At 45.3% G+C, this 19,514-nt stretch overlaps 2 protein-coding genes across 10 annotated transcripts in view; one reads left to right on the forward strand and one right to left on the reverse strand.

Annotated features, from left to right (window-relative positions):
- The window catches only part of LOC119878758 (STAGA complex 65 subunit gamma), a 29,337-nt gene extending 19,392 nt beyond the window's left edge, over positions 1-9,945 (reverse strand). For 6 of the 9 annotated variants that reach the window (XR_005387120.1, XR_005387121.1, XM_038589341.1 and 3 more), the window contains exons 1-4: positions 9,208-9,772; positions 8,611-8,711; positions 7,345-7,967; positions 270-594 (exon numbers count right to left, since the gene is read on the reverse strand). Coding sequence is in view for 7 of the 9 variants with exons in the window: in XM_038589341.1 (XP_038445269.1) it covers positions 270-594; positions 7,345-7,757 (738 nt within the window). In the remaining 2 variants the exon portion in view is untranslated. Of the gene's footprint in view, positions 1-269; positions 595-7,344; positions 7,968-8,610; positions 8,712-9,207; positions 9,773-9,819 lie in introns of those variants that run through there. The other 3 variants (XM_038589343.1, XM_038589338.1, XM_038589339.1) reach the window with 3 other exon arrangements.
- A 57-nt stretch (positions 9,946-10,002) lies between these two features.
- LOC119878759 (kanadaptin-like) lies at positions 10,003-11,226 on the forward strand. Its single transcript, XM_038589347.1, has 2 exons — positions 10,003-10,755; positions 10,954-11,226. Exons 1-2 carry the CDS (start codon positions 10,093-10,095, stop codon positions 11,209-11,211), a joined length of 921 nt encoding a protein of 306 aa, XP_038445275.1. The 5' UTR covers positions 10,003-10,092; the 3' UTR covers positions 11,212-11,226.
- Positions 11,227-19,514: the final 8,288 nt, after the last annotated feature.

Here is a 19,514-nt window from a genome sequence, read left to right on the forward strand (position 1 = left end):
TGGTAACCACATTCTCTCAGACTCCATATTCCTGTCTATAATTTTTTTTCCAGCAGAAGTGTTATCAAAAAATGTGGCCGCTCATTGACTAAAGGAGGCCCCAGGGTCTGGCCAGGTCAGTGATGAAGTCAAGAAAACACAGCTAGGGCCATGAGGAGAGCAGGTCAAGTCCACTCTATTCCAAGCCCCTGTGCTCTGTTCCCTAGGGCAAGTATGGGATCCTGCTGAACACCCCTAGATTACACCCAGTTCTCACAGGGTGACCTCACCTGTAGCATGTAACTGTGATAGTCCTTGATTCGGTGCTGCCAGAACTTCTGGAGGGAGAGCACACTGCCAATGCCCACTTCATGGAATACTTGCTCCATAACGTCAGGGAAAGGAGTCTGCCCCAGCCGGGCTTCCCGATCCACAGCGAAGCGCAGCAACTTGGTGAATTTAAGGCAATATTCATGTGCCACATCAGTAAGGGTCTCCAGGACACTTTCATTAGCACACTCGAAGCCTGCATGGGCCAGGATTGTGGCCACTGCCTGGTAGAGAAGCTGCCGGCAGGAGTGCCAGCTGAGTTCAGTCACCGGTTCCCCTTTCCCGCTGAAAGGCGAGACATGGCAGTGTTATTAGTGCTCTTGCAAAGGGCTGACCCATCCTGTCTCCCTAGGAGTTTTACAATTTTAGTCAAACCACTGGCCCAGCTTTCTAGGGGAATTCTATGCAGTTACAGAGCCCGGTTTATCTTGCTGCTACACAGGGCATGTCTCAACAACCCACGATCATATCTCTGAGCTCCTCCAATTACATAAAAGTCTTAATAGACAATACATGTCCACAATAAACAATATAAAAGTGTCAGGTGAATATAAAGTTTCTTTTATCAACTGCTCAGTTTTGACTACTTTCAGGATGAAAAAAAGTTTATAGCTCAGGCACTGTTCAAGAGCGCTCTAATTATTTCACCACATAGCTTCCTCATACGCTGGATGATACACGGAGTTTCAGAAATTCAGTCCCAATTAGGAGATTCTTATACAACTACAACAGACCATTTGTAAAACTGGACAAGCAACTCAATTTCATAAAAGCAATTTAAAATGTATACAGTTTACAAAGCATTTTTATCCTATCCTGTGCACAGTGGGTAGTAGATCCATATTATGATTCCCATTTGGCTGCAGGTTTCAGAGGCTGAGGTTCAGAGGTGCGGACCTGCCGGAAGTTGTTTCGATATTATCAGAAGGTGGAGCTTCTGATTTCAGATCCCATGTTCTTCATAATACACCATTTTACTCCTAATCACTGCTGTAGAAATCTTAATCTAAGAAATAACTTCAAAAAGGTCTCTGACCTCCTAAAAATAACTTTTAACACATTTCTAATCAATACCTGTCTCCTGAAAATTCCTATCTTCTGCCTCCCTCTGACAAATAAGAAAATGGATAAAATCAGGTATAGAAGATTTCTTGGGCAGCCCAGGTGGCTCAGCAGTTTAGTGCCGCCTTCAGCCCAGCGCCTGATCCTGGGGACCCGGGATCGAGTCCCACGTCGGGCTCCCTGCATGGAGCCTGCTTCTCCCTCTGCCTGTGTCTCTGCCTCTCTCTGTCGCTGTCTCTGTCTGTCTCTCTCTGTGCATGTCACTCATGAATAAATAAATAAATAAATAAAACCTTAAAAAAAAATCTTTTCCCTGGTCCATACTTGGCATGTGTCACTATGTGCTGTACAAGAGGGCTAGAGGAGCTGTGTACCCACTTTACTACTATCTGCTCAGAAGCAATTACTGCAGTCCACATAATAGTTGGAAAGCAAGAAAACCAACTGCCAAATAAGTTTTCAAAGATTATTTGAGAGTGTGTGTGAGCAAGTGGGGGGTGGGGGGGAGCAGAGGGGGTGGGAGAAAGAACCTTAAGCAGGTTCTGCACTGAGAAGGGAGCCCAACATGGGGCTCATCTCAAAACCCTGAGATCATGACCTGAGCTGAAACCAAGAGTCAGACACTTAACTGACTGAGCCACCCAGGTGCCCCCCAAATAACTGTTCATTTACTATTTCCACCATCATTTCCTATAGCCAGTCTCCAAAAGCTAAAAGGGCCAAAAGCAAAAGGCCTCAGAAATGCCTAATAAACAGCTAAACCAGTATTGCTTTATTTGAGTAACACATGGACTTACTTCAAAGGAAAATAATTCTTTCAGCACCCCATAGCTGATGCAAATTATTTTTGCTAAACGTTTCTTAAATATGTATAAAACAAACTAGTATAAACTTCTGATGTTAACAGCTCTTCTGAATTAAAATTAGAAGTTTGTGATTGGAAGAACAAACATGGTTGAAATAACTATACTACCCAAAGCAATCTACGCACTTAATGCAATCCCCATCAAAATATCACATGCATTTTTTCACAGAGCTAGAGCAGGGATGCCTGGGCGGCCCAGTGGGTTAAACATCTGCCTTCGGCTCAGGTCATGATCCTGGGGTCCTGGGATCAAGTTCCTACATCAGGCTCTACTCATCTGGGAGCCTGCTTGTCCCTCTCCCTCTGCCCCAAGCTCCCCTTGGTCATGCTCTCTCTCTCATTCTCTGTCAAGTAAATAAATAAAATCTTGAAAGAAAAAAAAAAGAACATTCCTAAAATTTGTATGGAAATACAAAAGACTTCTGGTAGCCAAAGCAAGCTTAAAAAAGAAAAGCAAAGCTGGAGGAATCACAATTCCAGACTTTGAGTTATATTACAAAGCTGTAGTGATCAAGACAGTATTGTGCTGGCACAAAAAAAAAATGGTTGCATAGATTAACAGAATAGAAAACCCAGAAACGGACCCACAACTATGATCAGCTAAACTTGCACAAAGCAGGAAAGAATATCCATTGGAAAAGAGACAGTCTCTTCAACAAACGGTGTTGGGAATACTGGACAACAATATGCAAAAGAAGGAAACTGGACCACATTCTTACACCATACACAGAAATAAATTCAACATGGATGAAAGACCTAAATGTGAGACAGGAAACCATCAAAATCCCAGAGGAGAACACAGGCAGCAACTTCTTCGACATTGGCCATAGCAACTTATTAGATATATCCCCTGAGGCAAGGGAAACAAAATAAAAAATAAACCATTGGGACTTCATCAAGTTAAAAAGCTTCTTCACTGTGGAGGAAACAACCAAACTAAAAGGCAGTCTTTGGAATGGGAGACGATATTTGCAAATGATATATCCGATAAAGGGTTAGTATCCATCCAAAATCTCTAAAGGACTTCTAAAACTCAACACCCAAAAAACCAAATAATTCAGTTAAAAAATGGACAGGAGACATGAATAGACATTTTTCCAAAGAAGACATACAGATAGCTAACAAACACGTGAAAAGATGCTCAACATCACTCATCATCAGGGAAATACAAATCAAAACTACAATGAGATACAGATCACACCTGCCAGAGTGGCTAAAATTAACACCACAGGACACATGGTGGAGACATGTGAAGAAAGGGGAACCCTCTTACACTGTTGGTGGGAATATAAACTGGCGCAGCCACTCTGGAAACAGTATGGAGATTCCTCAGAAAGCTAGAAAGAGAATTGCCTTACAATTGTGCTACTAGGTATTTACCCAAAGAATGCAAAAATGTTGATTCGAAGGGATACATGCACCTCCATGTTTACAGCAACATTATCAATAATAGCCAAATTACTGAAAGAGCCAAATGTCCAATGACTGACAAATGGATAAAGAAGATGTAATATAGGGATCCCTGGGGGGCGCAGCGGTTTGGCGCCTGCCTTTGGCCCAGGGCGCGATCCTGAAGACCCGGGATCGAGTCCCGCGTCGGGCTCCCTGCATGCAGCCTGCTTCTCCCTTGCCTGTGTCTCTGCCTCTCTCTCTCTCTCTCTCTCTCTCTGTGACTATCATAAATAAATAAATAAAATCTTTAAAAAAAAAAAGAAGATGTGATATATATTTATATATGTACGTATATACACACAGTGGAATATTAGCCATAAAAATGAATGAAATCTTGCCTTTGCAATGGCATGGATTGAACTAGAGAGTATTTTGCTAAGTGAAATAAGTCAGAGAAAGACAAATACCATATTTCACTCATATGTGGAATTTAAGAAACCTAACAGATGAACATAGGGGAAAAAAAGGAAAGAGGCAAAGCATAAAACAGACTCTTAACTATAGAGAAGAAACCGTTGCTGAAGGGGAAGCAGGCGAAGGGATGAGTTAAACAGACGACGGGTATTAAGGAGGACACTGGTGATGAGCAGTGGGTATTGAATGTTAAGTGATGAATCACTAAATCCTACACCTAAAACTAACATTACACTGTATGTTAACTGGGATTTAAGTAAAAACTTGAAAAAAATGAGAAAGTTTGATGCAAAACTACAAAATTCTAAATAACAGCATCAATTTAATATGATGGCAATATTCTTAAAACTAAATTGCCTTCCAAATGTAAATATGGTACTGATCACTACAGAGCAAGTTTTTTGAAGCTGTATCTATATGAACATGTGAGATGCATGTAATGATAGTTACCCCTACCTTTTTCACTATTCCAAGGACTTCAGAACCTTCAATTATACAGTGTGCACCAGGACATCATTTGGTCAACTGGAACTGCAACCCTTACATAGTAATAAGTCCATTTCTGTTCTTTTCTCACTACTTTGGGACAATTAAAATAGTAGTAACTATTATCAATAACAGATGAAATTAAGTGGTATACAATATTACTTACATATATTTTTTCCAAATATATTTAACCTTCAATCTAATCTTGAGGAAATAATCAGCAAACCCAGTGAGTGGGACATTCTACATCTAAATGACCTGAACTCTTAAAGATTAGTATCCTGTGTTTTAAAAAAGGGGAAGCTAGTTTTTTTTTTTTTTTTTAAGATTTTTGTTTATTAATGAGAGACACAGAGAGAGAGAGGCAGAGACACAGGCAGAGGGAGAAGCAGGCTCCATGCAGGGAGCCTGACACCGGATTGGACTCGATCCAGGGTCTCCAGAATCCTGCCCTGTGCTGAAGGCGGTGCTAAACCGCTGAGCCACCCGGGCCGCCCAGGAAGCTCTTCTGGTTTAAAATTCATTAAAAGGGGCGCCTGGGTGGCCCAGTTGGTTGAGTGTTTCACTCGTGATTTCAGCTCAGGTCATCATCTCAGGATCTCAGGAAGGAGCTCCAAGTCAGGCTCTGCACTCAGCAGGGAGTCTGTTCTGGGATTCTCTCTCCCACTTCCTCTGCCCTTCCCCTGCTCACACGCTTTCTCCAACAAAAACATAAACAAAAACAAGACACTAAACAGCTAAATGAAAATCATTTTTAGGTTCTGGATTAGAGGAAAATTTATTTATAAAGGATATTTTGGAGAAATCTGAATATGGACTTAATAATTGATATTATATAATTAGTGTTCATTTATTTTGGTGTGATATTGGTATTGGGGTTATGTAGGAAATTTTCTTTATTCTTAGGTTAAAGTGAACAATTTAGGGGTGGAAGAATACTTAAGAATTAAGGGGTGAGGGATCCCTGGGTGGCGCAGCGGTTTGGCGCCTGCCTTTGGCCCAGGGCACGATCCTGTAGACCCGGGATCGAGTCCCACATCGGGCTCCCGGTGCATGGAGCCTGCTTCTCCCTCTGCCTGTGTCTCTGCTTCTCTCTCTCTCTGTGTGACTTACATAAAAAAAAAAAAAAAAAAAGAATTAAGGGGTGAAATACTGAGATATGTGCAACTTTAAAATATTTGGCAAAGACTGTACGTGTATATATTTACAATTGTTATGCATTTATTTATGTGTGTATGTGTGTGTATACATGCTTATACACATGTGAGAGAAAACAGATGTGGCAAAATGTTAACAATTGGTGAATCCTGGTAAAGAGTATTTAGCCATTTCTTGTACTATTATTTAAATTTTTCTTTGGTCTGACAAATTTCAAAATGAAAAATAATTTTTTGGCACCAGATGCAAACTTACACACTGAAATGCAGTAGTAGCATTATATCATAAAGCAGTCGTTTAGAGGATATGGAGCAGGGCTTCTCAAACTTAAATACACATATGAATCTTCTGGAGATCTTGTTAAAATGAAGAATTTTTTTTTTTAAGATTTTATTTATTTATTCATGAGAGACAAAGAGAGAGGCAGAGACACAAGCAGAGGGAGAAGCAGGCTCCCTCTGGGGAGCCCAATGTGGGACTCAATCCCAGGACCCCAGGATCATTACCTGAGCAAAAGCAGATGCTCAACCACCGAGCCACCCAGACGTCCCTAAAATGAAGATTCTGATTCAGGAGGCTGGGTAGGGCCTGAAACTCTGAATTCGTAATAGGTTCCCAGGTGATGTTGATGCTCCTAGTCTGAGACCAGATTTTGAGTAGCAAGGATCAAGAACATTTTTACATTACTTCTAAAGTGATGTTATCACAATGAAAATATAGCTGGACCCTTGAACAACATAGGGGTTAGGGGCACCAACTCCCTGTGCAGTTGAAAATCCACAAACAGCTCTGACTCCCCAAAACTTAATGATTAACAGCCAACTTTTTTTAAAAGTGTATTTTACCTTATTTTTTTAGTAATCTCTATATTGATATGGAGCTTGAACTCATGACCCCGAGATCAAGATTTCACGTGCTCTTCTGTCTGAAACAGCCACGCACCCCAATGATTTATACTAGCCCACTACTGACTGGAAGCCTTAGTGATAATATATAAAGTTGATTAACACTTCTTTTGTATGTTTATATGTATTATATACTGTATTCTTACAATAAGTCAGCTAGAAAAAAGAAAATCGTAAGGAAAATCCATTTCTAGTACTGTACTGTAAAAACATCCACATGTAAGTGGACCCACACAATTTAAACTCATGTTGTTCAAGGGTCAACTGTACACAACTTAAAAATTCTTGTATAGAACTTATGGATTCCTAATAATATGAGAGTAAATCCATGAATCTCAACTTGAGGATACTAACCTAAACCCATAATGTACATTTTAAATCAAACAGAAAGACTAAACTCTGAGGACTGAGGCCATGGCTTCTTTAACATACTAGTGCAGTATCTTGCTCCTAGTAAAATGTTTGGCATGTAACAGGCACTCAATAAATATTTGTTACCTCAAAAGTAAAAGACACAGACTCCGGATATGGAAGATCAGGATTCAAGTCTTAGACTTCCTTCCAATTACCTGAGCAACTTTGGCCATGTCGATTACTCTTATAGTCCGTTTCCTCATGGAGTTAGGACTGCATGCTTAACAGTGCTGTTGCGAAGACTTTTTGGAAAAAAGAAATAGCAAAGCCTTGTCTTACCGATAAAAGTCACTCTCTGGGTCACTGTGCCGGATCTGGAATGGCGCATTGGGATTCTTACAATCTATAGGCAGGAGGTCATCAGGAAGAGGAGGTGACCCAGGGCAAGAGGGAAGAGGTTCACTCTCTTCGGTCTTTACACCTTCTGTCTGTTGCTGACTCTGGGCCTGAGCTGTGGCAATGAGATTGCGCAGACGTCGGTTGTGCTGGATCAGCTGAATAGTATGGATGGTGAGGCTGCATGGCTCTGAGGGGATGTCCAACATTGTAGGGGGCTTGGGCTTGTTGGCTGAGGGCTGGTGCAGTGGTGGGTCATGGACTTCCACTAGACGGAACTCCCGTGGGAGCAAATCAAAAGAACTTCTGTTGGTCTGGCTTGATGAGATGGGTATCTCTCCCCAGTATCTCAACATTTTGGAATAAGAAAGGAAGAACCTTCTAGATAAATGTAGTAGTGACCTAAAAGCAGTGTTTTTAAATCTCTAGGTTATAGGCTTCTATAGTAAAAAAAAAAAAAAAAAAAAAAGTGAAGTCTAGCCAGTTATTTACATAGAAAGTAGGCTGTTCAAGACCACTCAGAAAATGTCAATGTCAGCAACACTGTAGGACCAAAGATGTTCTCCCTGAAGAAATTAAGAGAAATATAACTGTTAGATGCCATTCATCACAGTCACATACAATGACAATTCCTACTGGACTGAACCACAGGTGGAATTTGGGTCATTAGTAGACTAAAAGCTGCAATGGTATTGGGAGGGCTAGTGTCCATGTTTTCAATATTACCCCACTAACTCATTACGAGAACTACCATCATGCTCAATCCTGAACAATCTGCAAGGCAAGATCCTCAAATGAGACCTGGAGTATTTCTCAGGGTATCTCGACACATCCGTCCTGAATCAGTAGGAGAAAGGGGGGTGGGGTGGGGGGTAGAGTTAAAGATAGGAAGAGGTGGTTCTTACTATGTGTGTCAAACACAGGCAACCTTTTCCCTGGTCCCGATGAAAAAATCTATTGACCAGTAATCTAAATGGCCTTACGCATTCAGCCTCTGACATATATACAGAAGAATCTCAGTGATTTCTGCTGCCTCCTAATTGGTATCCCTTACTTCAGTATCTCCCTGTATCTAATCTATGCTCCAGTGCTGCTAGACTTCATCTTTTTAAGACTCCCATCTAACAACTTCTCTTTGCTTACTGGAAAAAGTCAGCCAGGAGTCTTGGAGCTACCATTCATCAAAATCTGCAATCTGACTTAACCCACCTTTCCGGATTCGTTGCCCATATGTCTCTTCAAGTTCAACAAACGTTTATCAAATGCCAGGCATTATGGAAGAAGACAAACACCACTGCAAGATCCCTGACCTGAGGTGAGGGAGAGAAATATATAAACAGAACATTTCAATATGGAAGTGTATGGTAAGGGCTGTTCTAGAGACACAGACCTGGTGCAGTGAAAGCACAAAGAAGGAGCTTCCTGGAGGAAATTTCCACCCTGGTTCTAACCGTATCATGACTATTCAGTTTCTTGAGCATGTCATGTATTTCCAGTTGACCCTTTAAGTGGTGATCTCTGCCAGAAATGCCCCTCCACGCACTACATCCCTGGCAGACTTGTATTCGATTTAAGTATAGTTTATAAGTATAGTATTTAAGTATAGTTTAGGTCACCAGTCTCCATCACCGCCCCAGGAAATCTCCCTTCCTTATATTCTCACAGCACTTCTCATGTCTTCACCACAGCATTTATACCTGGATTGAAACTAGGACTTCTCTCAGTCGAGTTTATCCTTCCATCTACCCCCATGATCTTTGTACAGTGTCTGGCGCACAGTATATTTGGCATTTGTTGCGTGCTTACCATGTGCCAGGCTTTGTCTTTACTGTTTAATTCAATCTCCACATCTATCCCATTTTTCAGAGGCAGAAGCTGAGGCCCACCGTCTTGCCCAACGTCGCAAATGACGGAGGGAGAAAATCAAGACAGGCTCCAGAGTCTGCGCCCCTAACCACTACACTATGCAGTCTCAGTAACTGGCTTCCGAAAAAACAAAATGAACAAAGAAATGGGTCAACGAAGGGACCAAACAGAACAAAATAAAACCTTAATTTCACCGAAAAGAACACGAAGAATAAGTTCAAAGAAAGCCCCGGTCCTCGGCAGCTCCCAGTCAGGGTGAGGAGGCGCAAGGGCCTGGAGTCATTGATGCCGGGCGGGGCGGCTGGGAGACGAGGAGGTCTGGGCCTGGACCGTGGCACGGAAGCGCGACTATTCACTGCCGCGTCACGGGAGTTGGGCTGGAAGACTGCACGACTCGGAAAGGCCTGAGGCGAGGGTCGCCAGGCCCGCGAAAGCTGGCTAGGTGACGGGTGGTCCTAGGCTGTCGGAAGCGCTTCTCCTCACGCAGGATATGCCACAGGAAGCTATTACGACAGGTTGCACCCTCTAAAGATGTCCCCATTTTCACAGCACCTCGGTCTCCTTTTACTGTTTCTTCCTTCCCGTGATGTTGCCCTCTTCGTAACGTCGTGTGTGGGTGGTGAAGGAGCAACTCCGCCATCGCTGCCCAGAGAAGCCGCTGGGAGCTGAGAGAGAGAGAGAGAGAGAGAGAGAGAGAGAGAGAGAGAGAGAGAGAGAGAGAGAGAGAGGAGAGGCGGAGAGGCGGAGAGGGAGAGGAGAGAGGAACTTAGAGACTGCGGGGGTAGGTTTCCCAGGAACAGATTTTGAGAGTGCACCCGCCCGAGGATGGCTGATAGTCCCTCTCCGTCCGAGTCGCTGGCTTCGCAAGAGCGCAGTGATGACTTCAAGAAACCAACCCTGCCGGTGCCCCCGGTCGTGCGGGGCAAAGCTCCGGCCACCAGTCCTGCGAACCCTGAGGAGGTAAAGAAGGAAAGGCCCACGGCGCTGCCAGAGCCCGACCCCGGGGAGCCCGACGTCCCGCCAGTCCAGCCCGACAGCGGGGACACCAGGAGTCCACCGACGGAGCAGCCGCGGCCCCCCTCAGCGGCTCCTTCAGCTGGCGGCCCGGCCCGGGCTCCCCCTTACCGGGAGCCGCCGTGGGGCGGCCCCGCCTCGGCCCCCTACAGCCTAGAGACGCTCAAGGGCGGCACCATCCTTGGCACCCGCAGCTTGAAAGGGACGAGTTGCTGCCTCTTCGGGAGGCTGTCTAGCTGCGACGTGTGCCTGGAGCACCCTTCGGTGTCCCGGTACCACGCCGTGCTGCAGCACAGGGCGGCCGGCCTCGAAGGAGAATGCGACGGCCAAGGGCCGGGCTTCTACCTTTACGATCTGGGAAGCACCCACGGCACTTTTCTTAACAAAACCCGCATCCCACCCCGCACCTATCGTCGCGTCCACGTCGGGCACGTTCTTCGCTTTGGAGGCAGCACCCGGCTCTTTCTTCTTCAGGTAAGTAGAACAACGTAATGCGGAAATCTCTGGAGTGCACCGGCCTGGGTTCCAGAGTTGCTTACGCTTTCTCCCCGTCCCCGAGGACAAAGTGGGGGAATCTGGCTCCTCTGCGGACACGTGTCCCCGTTGCCATATTTCTGAAAGTGACTCCCACACTCCTGAACTCTGAAAGAATTCTTTCGCTTGGTTCATCAGGGACCAGAGGAAGACCGAGAGGCAGAATCCGAGCTGACCGTAACGCAACTGAAGGAATTGCGCAAGCAGCAGCAAATGATGTTGGAGAAGAAGATGTTGGGAGAAGACTCGGATGAGGAAGAAGTGGACACCACCGAAAGGAAGAGAAATACTAGTAGTCAAGATGATGAAATGGGCTGTACCTGGGGAATGGGTAAGAGATTAAAATTGCTGCCGGAACCTAATATTGTAAATTCACTACAAGTGGTATGTATATAGAGCTCTGATCTTGATTATCATCACTGGAGGGGCTGGAACTACATTCAATTTTTTTTTTTTTTTTTTTTAATGATAGTCACAGAGAGAGAGAGAGAGAGAGAGAGGGGCAGAGACATAGGCCGAGGGAGAAGCAGGCTCCATGCACCGGGAGCCCGATGTGGGATTCGATCCCGGGTCTCCAGGATCGCGCCCTGGGCCAAAGGCAGGCGCCAAACCGCTGCGCCACGCAGGGATCCCCTGGAACTACATTCAATCAAAAACCATGGAATGTTCAGTGTAGGATAGTGCCTCATTTTTTTTGTACTTTATGTATGTAAATTCCCTGAAATGTGAAATAGCTGATCAGAGAAAGCTTGTCCCTTGGCCAGAAGAATAAATGGAGTTTTCTATAATGCCAGGCAGTTTGGAGGATGGGTATTCAGGAACTAGGAATATAAAAAGAAGATCATCTTAATGTAGTGTTGGGAAGATTGGATAAATATGATGAAATTACTTCGTAAGTGTAAAACAAAGCTAGAAACCCTAAATATGCTAAAGTAAGGGTTTAGAGAAGGGAGTAATCACTGAGGACTTAGACGTGCACTGTCCAATATAGTAGCCATTACCCATATGTGGTTATTGGACACTTAAAGTATGACTAGTCCAAACTGACTTGTACTATAAACCTAAAATACACACTAGATTGAAAGGCTTACTGTGAAAAAATAATGTAAAATATTCGTAATATTTTCATATTTTTTTATTTTTTTAAAGATTTTATTTATTCATTCATGAGAGACACAGGGAGAGAGGCAGAGACACAGGCAGAGGGAGAAGCAGGCTCCACGCAGGGAGCCCGATGTGGGACTCGATCCCGGGACTCCAGGATCACGCCCTGGGCTGAAGGCAGGGGCCAAACAGCTGAGCCACCCAGGGATCCCCCAATATTTTCATATTGATTACATGTAATAATTTTACCTGATCCCCTCCCCCTCCTTTTTTAAAGATTTTATTTATTTATTCACTAGAGACACACACAGAGAGAGAGAGAGATTGAGAGAGAGAGGGAGCGGCACAGGTAGAGAGAGAAGCAGGCTCCATGCAGGGAGCCCGACACAGGATCCGACCCGGGGTCCCCAGGACCTCGCCTGGGGCTGAAGGCGGCACCAAACCGCTGAGCCACTCAGGCTGCCCTGATTCCCCTTTTTAATGTGGCTACTAGAAAATAAAAAAGTTTTTTAAAGATTGTATTTATTTAGAGAGAGAACAGGTGTGAGCCAGGGGAGGGGCAGAGAGAGAGGGAGAAGAAGAAACAGTATCTCAAGCAGACTCTGCACTGAGTGTGGAACCGGACAAAGGGCTCAACCCTGTGGTTCACACCCCTAAGATCATGATCTGAGCTGAAATCAAGAAGAGTTGGAGCCTTAACCACCTGAGCTACTCAGGCACCCTGAAGATAAAAAATTGCATGTATGGCTTTCATATTGCTGTTGGGCAACACTGACTTAAAATTTGAGAACGTTTTTAAGTTTACAAACAGATGTGTCTTGAGCTGGAACTTGAAGGAAAGGAAAATTAGCCCCTAGGAAGCTTAGTATTGAGAATGGTTTTCAGGGCAGAGATTGATGATTTAAAAATTGTTTTGTTTTTTGTTTTTTTTTTAAGATTTTACTTATTTATTTATTTATTAATTTTTATTTATTTATGATAGTCACAGAGAGAGAGAGAGAGAGAGAGAGAGAGGCGCAGAGGCACAGGCAGAGGGAGAAGCAGGCTCCATGCACCGGGAGCCCGATGTGGGATTCAATCCCGGGTCTCCAGGATCATGCCCTGGGCCAAAGGCAGGCGCCAAACCGCTGCGCCACCCAGGGATTCCCTACTTATTTATTTATGAGAGAACAGAGAGAGAGGCAGAGACACAGGCAGAGGGAAAAGCAGACTCCACACAGGGAGCCCAATGCAGGACTTGATCCTGGACCCAGGGATCATGCCCTGAGGCAAAGGCAGCCGCTCAAGTGCTGAGCCACACAGGCGTCCGTTTTTAAAATATTTTGTGTTAATGATAGTGGTGTGAATGGTTATCTAATGGTTAGTGACATAAATGATATAACTCAGATTTGATTGCTCTCTCTCCCACTGGACAATCTGTGTACTGCATTCTAGCTAGCTTCATTCTGGTTGGTCGATTTTCCGTGCTCTTTGTCTTTCTCTTTTAGCCAAATGAGCCACAATATCTTTTTCTTTTTTTCAGTTTTTATTTAAATTCCTGTCAGTAGGGACACCTGGGTGGCTCAGCGGTTGAGCGTTGGCCTTTGGCTCAAGGCATGATCCTGGAGTCCCGGAATCAAGGACCACATCAGGCTTCCTGCATGGAGCCTGCTTCTCCCTCTGCCTACATCTCTGCCTCTCTCTTTATGTCTCTCATGAAAAAGAAAATTAAAAAAATAAACTCATTCATTCATTCATTCATTCATTCCTGTCAGTTAATCTAGTGTCATATACATTTCAGGTGTACAGTATAGTGATTCAGCACTTCCAGACAACACCCTGTGTTCATCACAGCAAGTGCACTCCTTCATCCCCATCACCAGTTTAACCCATCCCCCACCTACCTCCTTATTTCTTCAAGAGAGAGGAGAGAGAGAGCATGAGCAGGAGTGGGGGAGAGCAGAGGAAGAGGGAGAAGCCGACTCCTCACTGAGCAGGGAGCCTGACCCAGGGCTCGATCCAGGACCCCAGGATCATGACCTGAGCTGAAGGCAGACACTTAAAACTGACTCAGCCACCCAGGCACCCCCAGACAGGACACATAAAACTGACTCAGCCACCCAGGCACCCCCAGACAGGGGCTTCTGAGTGTTTGTCATGTCTCACCACCAAAGGCTCTTCAGCACCCCAGAGTTCCTTATGTTCCCCTTACACACTTGGGCAGGGTCTAACCTGTGGATGTAGTTTTCATTCTAGTGATAAGGAACCTGTCCTGCCTAATTGGGATTCTTTTTCTGGGTGTCCTATGTTGGGGACACAAGTTTTTCCCTCTTCCTCTGGAATTATCTATGTTCCCCGCTCTCCTTCTTTGTGTGATTCTGTGCAGGTGCGCACACACATGAACCTAGGTATTGGAGATGAGGATACAGAGAGGTTGGAATAAGGTCTGGATCAGTGGCCAGTGAAATGGGCTTGGTGGGGACAGAGGGAGGAGTAAAGAAACAAACCGGTTGTTGGGACCAACCATGCCACTCATCTTCTCCCACCTCTAATTTATTGATTCTGATCTACTGAGTGAGGAAGGTTAACTTTCCAAAACAAGGCATTTCACTTTATTTCTGAAGTCAGAACATGCCAGTAACAGTGGAGACCGCTAAGAACTTCCCCAAGATAGAGAGGCTCTTTCTCCCCATCCTGGGCTGCGGGTGGCACGGGGACTGGGCCTCTCCTCCCCACCACACGTGCTGCTAGTCCAATGGGCCTCCGAGGGCTTCACCGCCCAGAAACACCAGTTCACACCAGTTCACAGCAGGGCAGGCTCTAGTGCTTCCAAGGGGTCCGTGCTGCGCTTGCGCCCTGGCCCGGTGAGGGCGCTCCTGACAGCCTCACAGACTGACGGAGCTGCAGCCAGGTGCGCGGCGCCTCAAGGATGGAACACCGGAACAGGAGGCTCAGCAGGGCTATGGGGATCACCTGTGGGGAAGAGGTCGGGACACCTGAAGCCCGAGAGAGTGAGGCCATGGGAAGGAACCCTGGAAGACCCAGAGTGTAGCGTGTGGGAGGGAGTCAGAAGCCACTAGGTTGGACGCTGGATAGAAGAGAGTTACCAACACCAGAAATTGTAGTGAGGTGGGTTAAGAACAGAGAGAAGCCTTCACCCGGACCCGAAAACTCCTATTCATCTTTAAGACCCAGTTCGAAGGCCCCCTTCCCCCTTTCCTGACTCCCCTCCTAAGCAGAACTGAAGGCCCCATTTCTGCACCCCTCTGACGCCATTCGCACGTCTGTGCCTCCTGTCACAATCACGTCTCCCTCAGGAACAGGGAGCTTCTTGGCAGAATGTCACTGAGCCTTGTAAACCCAGTACCAAGCAGAATTTCTCCTACATACAAAGGACTCGCTAAATGTTTGCTGAATGACAAGCTGCCGGCAGGATACCTGTTCCTTCTCGTGTGCGGTCTGGTGTGGACGGAGATCGGAGAAGCCCGAATATCATCCGACAGTGGCTGTGGGGAAGTGGATCACCTGGAGGAGGGTCTCGATGCACCGAGCCTTGGGCTGTCCAGAGAACCGCTGTGGAAGAAGTGGGAAGGTCAGTGCTGGGCTAGGAAGCCAGGGGAGTGAGAATGGAGTCGAGGAGGAGAAGAAGTGGGAGATGGGACAGGTGCATGGGATCCTGAAGACTGGCCATGGAGGCTGTAGAGAATTGGTCCCTATAGGTGATCCCAAACTCACAGTCCCCAGGTGTGAAGAAAAGGGTTAGTGGTGGGCTTTGATTGGCTAGGTTAAACTGAAGGACTTTTTAAAGATTTTATGTATTTATTCATGAGAGATACAGAGAGAAAAGCAGAGACATAGGCAGAGGGAGAAGCAGGCTCCGTGCAGGAAGCCTGATGTGGGACTCGATCCTGGGACCCTGGGATCACGCCCTGAGCCAAAGGCAGATGCTCAACCACTGAGCCACCCAAGCGTCCCAAACTGGAGGATTAAGAGCAAATTGGTCATACTTTCAGCCAAATCGCCAGCAGCCCCTCCTGGTTTCTTCCTTAACCCCATCCATCTTTTACACCTCTGCCAAGACTGCTCACCTGCCAAAGCTGATCCTGTTTTGTCACCACCCTTTCCCTCTGCTAGCTCAGCACTGCCCAACAGAAATATAATGTGAGCCACATATGTAATTTAAGATTTTCTAAGTGCTGCATTAAAAAAGAAACAGGTGAGGGCTGCCTAGGTGGCTCAGTTGGTTGGGCATCTGCATCCAGCTCATGTCCTGGGATCCAGTCCTGCATCAGGCTCACCACTCAGTGGGGAGTCTGCCTCTCCCTCTCCATCTGCCTCTGCCTCTTCTGCCAGCTCATGCTCTCTCTCTCTCTCTCTCTCTCAAATAAATAACAAAATCTTTAAAAAGAGAGAGAGAGAGAAAGAGGGGGAATTAAAAAGAAACAGAGGGATCCCTGGGTGGCGCAGCGGTTTGGCGCCTGCCTTTGGCCCAGGGCGCGATCCTGGAGACCCAGGATCGAATCCCACATCGGGCTCCCGGCGCATGGAGCCTGCTTCTCCCTCTGCCTGTGTCTCTGCCTCTTTCTCTCTCTCTCTCTGTGTGACTATCATAAATAAATAAAATAAAAAAAAAATTAAAAAAAAAAAAAAAAAAGAAACAGAGGGCAGCCCTGGTGGCTTCTGTTTTGCTCTAGTACATTTGAACTGGACGTTCCTTGAAATTCTACTGGACTTCGGCAAGGATCATACAGTTAGACACTTCATTGTTCTTTTTTCAATGTAGGTTTTGTCTCTCCTCCACTAGATGAGCCACTCTGGAATGGCAAAGACTGGAGTCAACTAGATCTCGATCCAAACCACAAAAACTACCCGCAAAAACCACTAAAAGACACAAAACAATAAAAAAAAAACAAAAAAACAAAAAAAAAAACATATGAAACAAAAACAAAAAAAACAAAAAAAAAAAATGCCTTAATCCCTCTTCCCCCCCCCTCACACATACCCTTACAACGACTCAGCTCTATCTGATTTCCCCTAAACATACGAACCCAGGAACTAAAAAGCATAAAGCACTTTTCTTTCCTGGTTGGTTGGTTCTACTCATTTGAGAAGGTTGTTTTAGGGATGCGGCGGGTGTTCACTAAATGCTCATTGATTGACTGATTCCCTTTATGTAGAGTTCTGAGACTTAGCAAATAAAAATACAGCAAAATAGGAATTTCAAATGATAATGAAAAATATAGGATTAGTATGCCTCAACTCTTGCACCGGACATACTTATACTTAAAAAAAAAAAAAAAAATCTTCATGACATCTGTTGTGCTCTCTGCTCAGCAGCCATTCCTCATCCTCCTAGTACCAGCACCTTGATTTCCTCTGGGGAACTATGGCTCTGCCGTTCTGAGGCATGCTGTTTGTCTGAGGCTCCTTCCCACCCTATTCCTCCAGTGCCATCCCATGGCGAGAGACATGAGCCAGGCCTGGGTAGAGAGCTGCTTTCCCCTGGAGAATAGTGACTGGCTCAGGAATGGCATGTGACCCAAGACAAGCCAGCAAGAGCCCTTCCTCCAGGCATTCGTGGGAATCACAGGGACAGATAAACTCTCCTTCCACTTGGGTTGCTACCTTGGTGGGATGCTAGGCTGGCACTGTGGCGGCCAGTTATGCCACCTACTGGAGAAAACCTGCCTGAGAATGAGAGGGACACAGAGGAAAGTAAAGGGCTGACATTCTGGAGCACATTGCTTTGAGTATCTGGATCCAGCTCCCCTGAGACTTCAGTTACATGGGCCGGTCATTTGCCTTGTTTAGCTTAAACCACTATGGATTAGACTTCTGTCACATACTTGTAACTGAAATAATCTTGTCTGATAGTTATAATCTCAGACATTTACCCATGCATGCACATACACTCCCTAGAGTGGAGGATGACTCTGATAGGAGGAAGTGGAGGTGCAGGAGAAAAGTCAGCCCTTAGCCCCACGTGTCCCCTTATCTCTGTGGCAGTCTAGGCATGAGACCAGGCCCAACACAGCCCCACACAGCCCCGACCCATCATGGCCTACCTGCAGCATGGCCAGCGCCCGCCAGAAGAGCTTAGATTGCAGATGCGGAGGTCCAACATGTGGTTTTGGAGGATCTTCCCAAGAAGCACATGGGCCCCTGTGCTCACAGTATTCAGTATCCACTTGGTGCTTAGCTCATGCTGGAACTTCTAAATAGGGCACACATACGGGGGTAACGGAAATTAGAGGAGGGTAGAGCAACAGGGTGAATAGGGCCCTATTGTCTGTCACGTGGGAATCCAGGGATCAAAAAAGAGAGACCCAAATACAGACGTAATTTGTTTCAGCAACCCAGAGTTTAGATATTAGGATAGTCCCAGTCAAACCTGGTGGTGTCCCACATTTATGGTTTTGATCCCTAGGTACACAGATATCTTCTCTGAGTTCTTCCACAGAAGGGTTTTGCGCGTATCAGAACTTTCCTTCTGCTCTCCAGGTACCTGATACGAGGAGTCAAAGTCCTGGGCATCGTTCCATGAAACCAAAGGCCTCTCGGGAGCAGATAGTGTCTTATTCTGCTCCAGAGCCCCAATCTTTTTGATAATGGCTGATACATGGTTACTGATCAATACATGTTTGTTGAGAATTAATTCAATTTAACAATTATAACAACCTAATGAAATAGGATTTTCTATCCTCATTTTTACATATGTGGAAATTAGAGGTTAGAAATAAAGTAACTTGAGGGCCTGGGTGGCTCATCAGTTAAGCATCTGACTCTTGATTTTGGCTCAGGTCATGATCTCAAGGTCGTGGGATCAAGCCCTGTGCTGGGCTCCACATTCAGCAGGGAGTCTGCTGGACATTTCTTCTCCCTCTGCCCCTCCTCCCACTGCTGATTCTCCCTCTTTTCTCTCGCTCCCTCTCTCAAATAAATAAACAAATCTTTAAAAAAAGAAAAAAAAGTAAAGTAACTTGAATAAGTTTATATGATAGTGAGATGCAGAATCAGGACCTAAATTCAGGTCTTCTAATTGGTGATGAGGGCGTTTCCTACTTGGCCACAGTCATCTCCTGGGTGAATAAGATAATGTATGTGAAAGCACACTGAAAACTAAAACGCTGCACAAACACATAGTACTGTGAGTATAAACGCCACCTGTCCTTAGCCCTCATCTCTTGCTCTTATAACATCTATTACTGCGCTTTGCATCTATTACTGTAACAGGAGTCCAGACAAGGAATTGAGAGGATTAATTACTGGGTCCTGGCCAGGCAAGGGAACAGGCTACCACTACTTCTGCCTCCTTCTGGCATTCTACAAATAGCAGGTCACACACACCCCTTGCAGAGGGTATACTGAAAATACTTAACAAGGGATTGACAAGGACATGAGTACTGTATAAGTACATTTGCAATGATGGGGATGGAGCTAGAGACTATTATTCTAAGTGAAGTAAATCAATCAGAGAAAGATAAATACCATATGATTTCACTCATGTGGAATTTAAGAAACAAAACAAACAAGCAAAGGGAAAAAAAGAGAGAGAAGAGAGACAAATCAGGAAACAGACTCTTAACTATAGAGAACAAACTGATGGTCACCAGAGG

Source organism: Canis lupus, unplaced genomic scaffold, assembly GCF_011100685.1.
Source record: "Canis lupus familiaris isolate Mischka breed German Shepherd unplaced genomic scaffold, alternate assembly UU_Cfam_GSD_1.0 chrUn_S1883H2082, whole genome shotgun sequence".
Classification (NCBI taxonomy): Eukaryota; Metazoa; Chordata; class Mammalia; order Carnivora; family Canidae; genus Canis; species Canis lupus.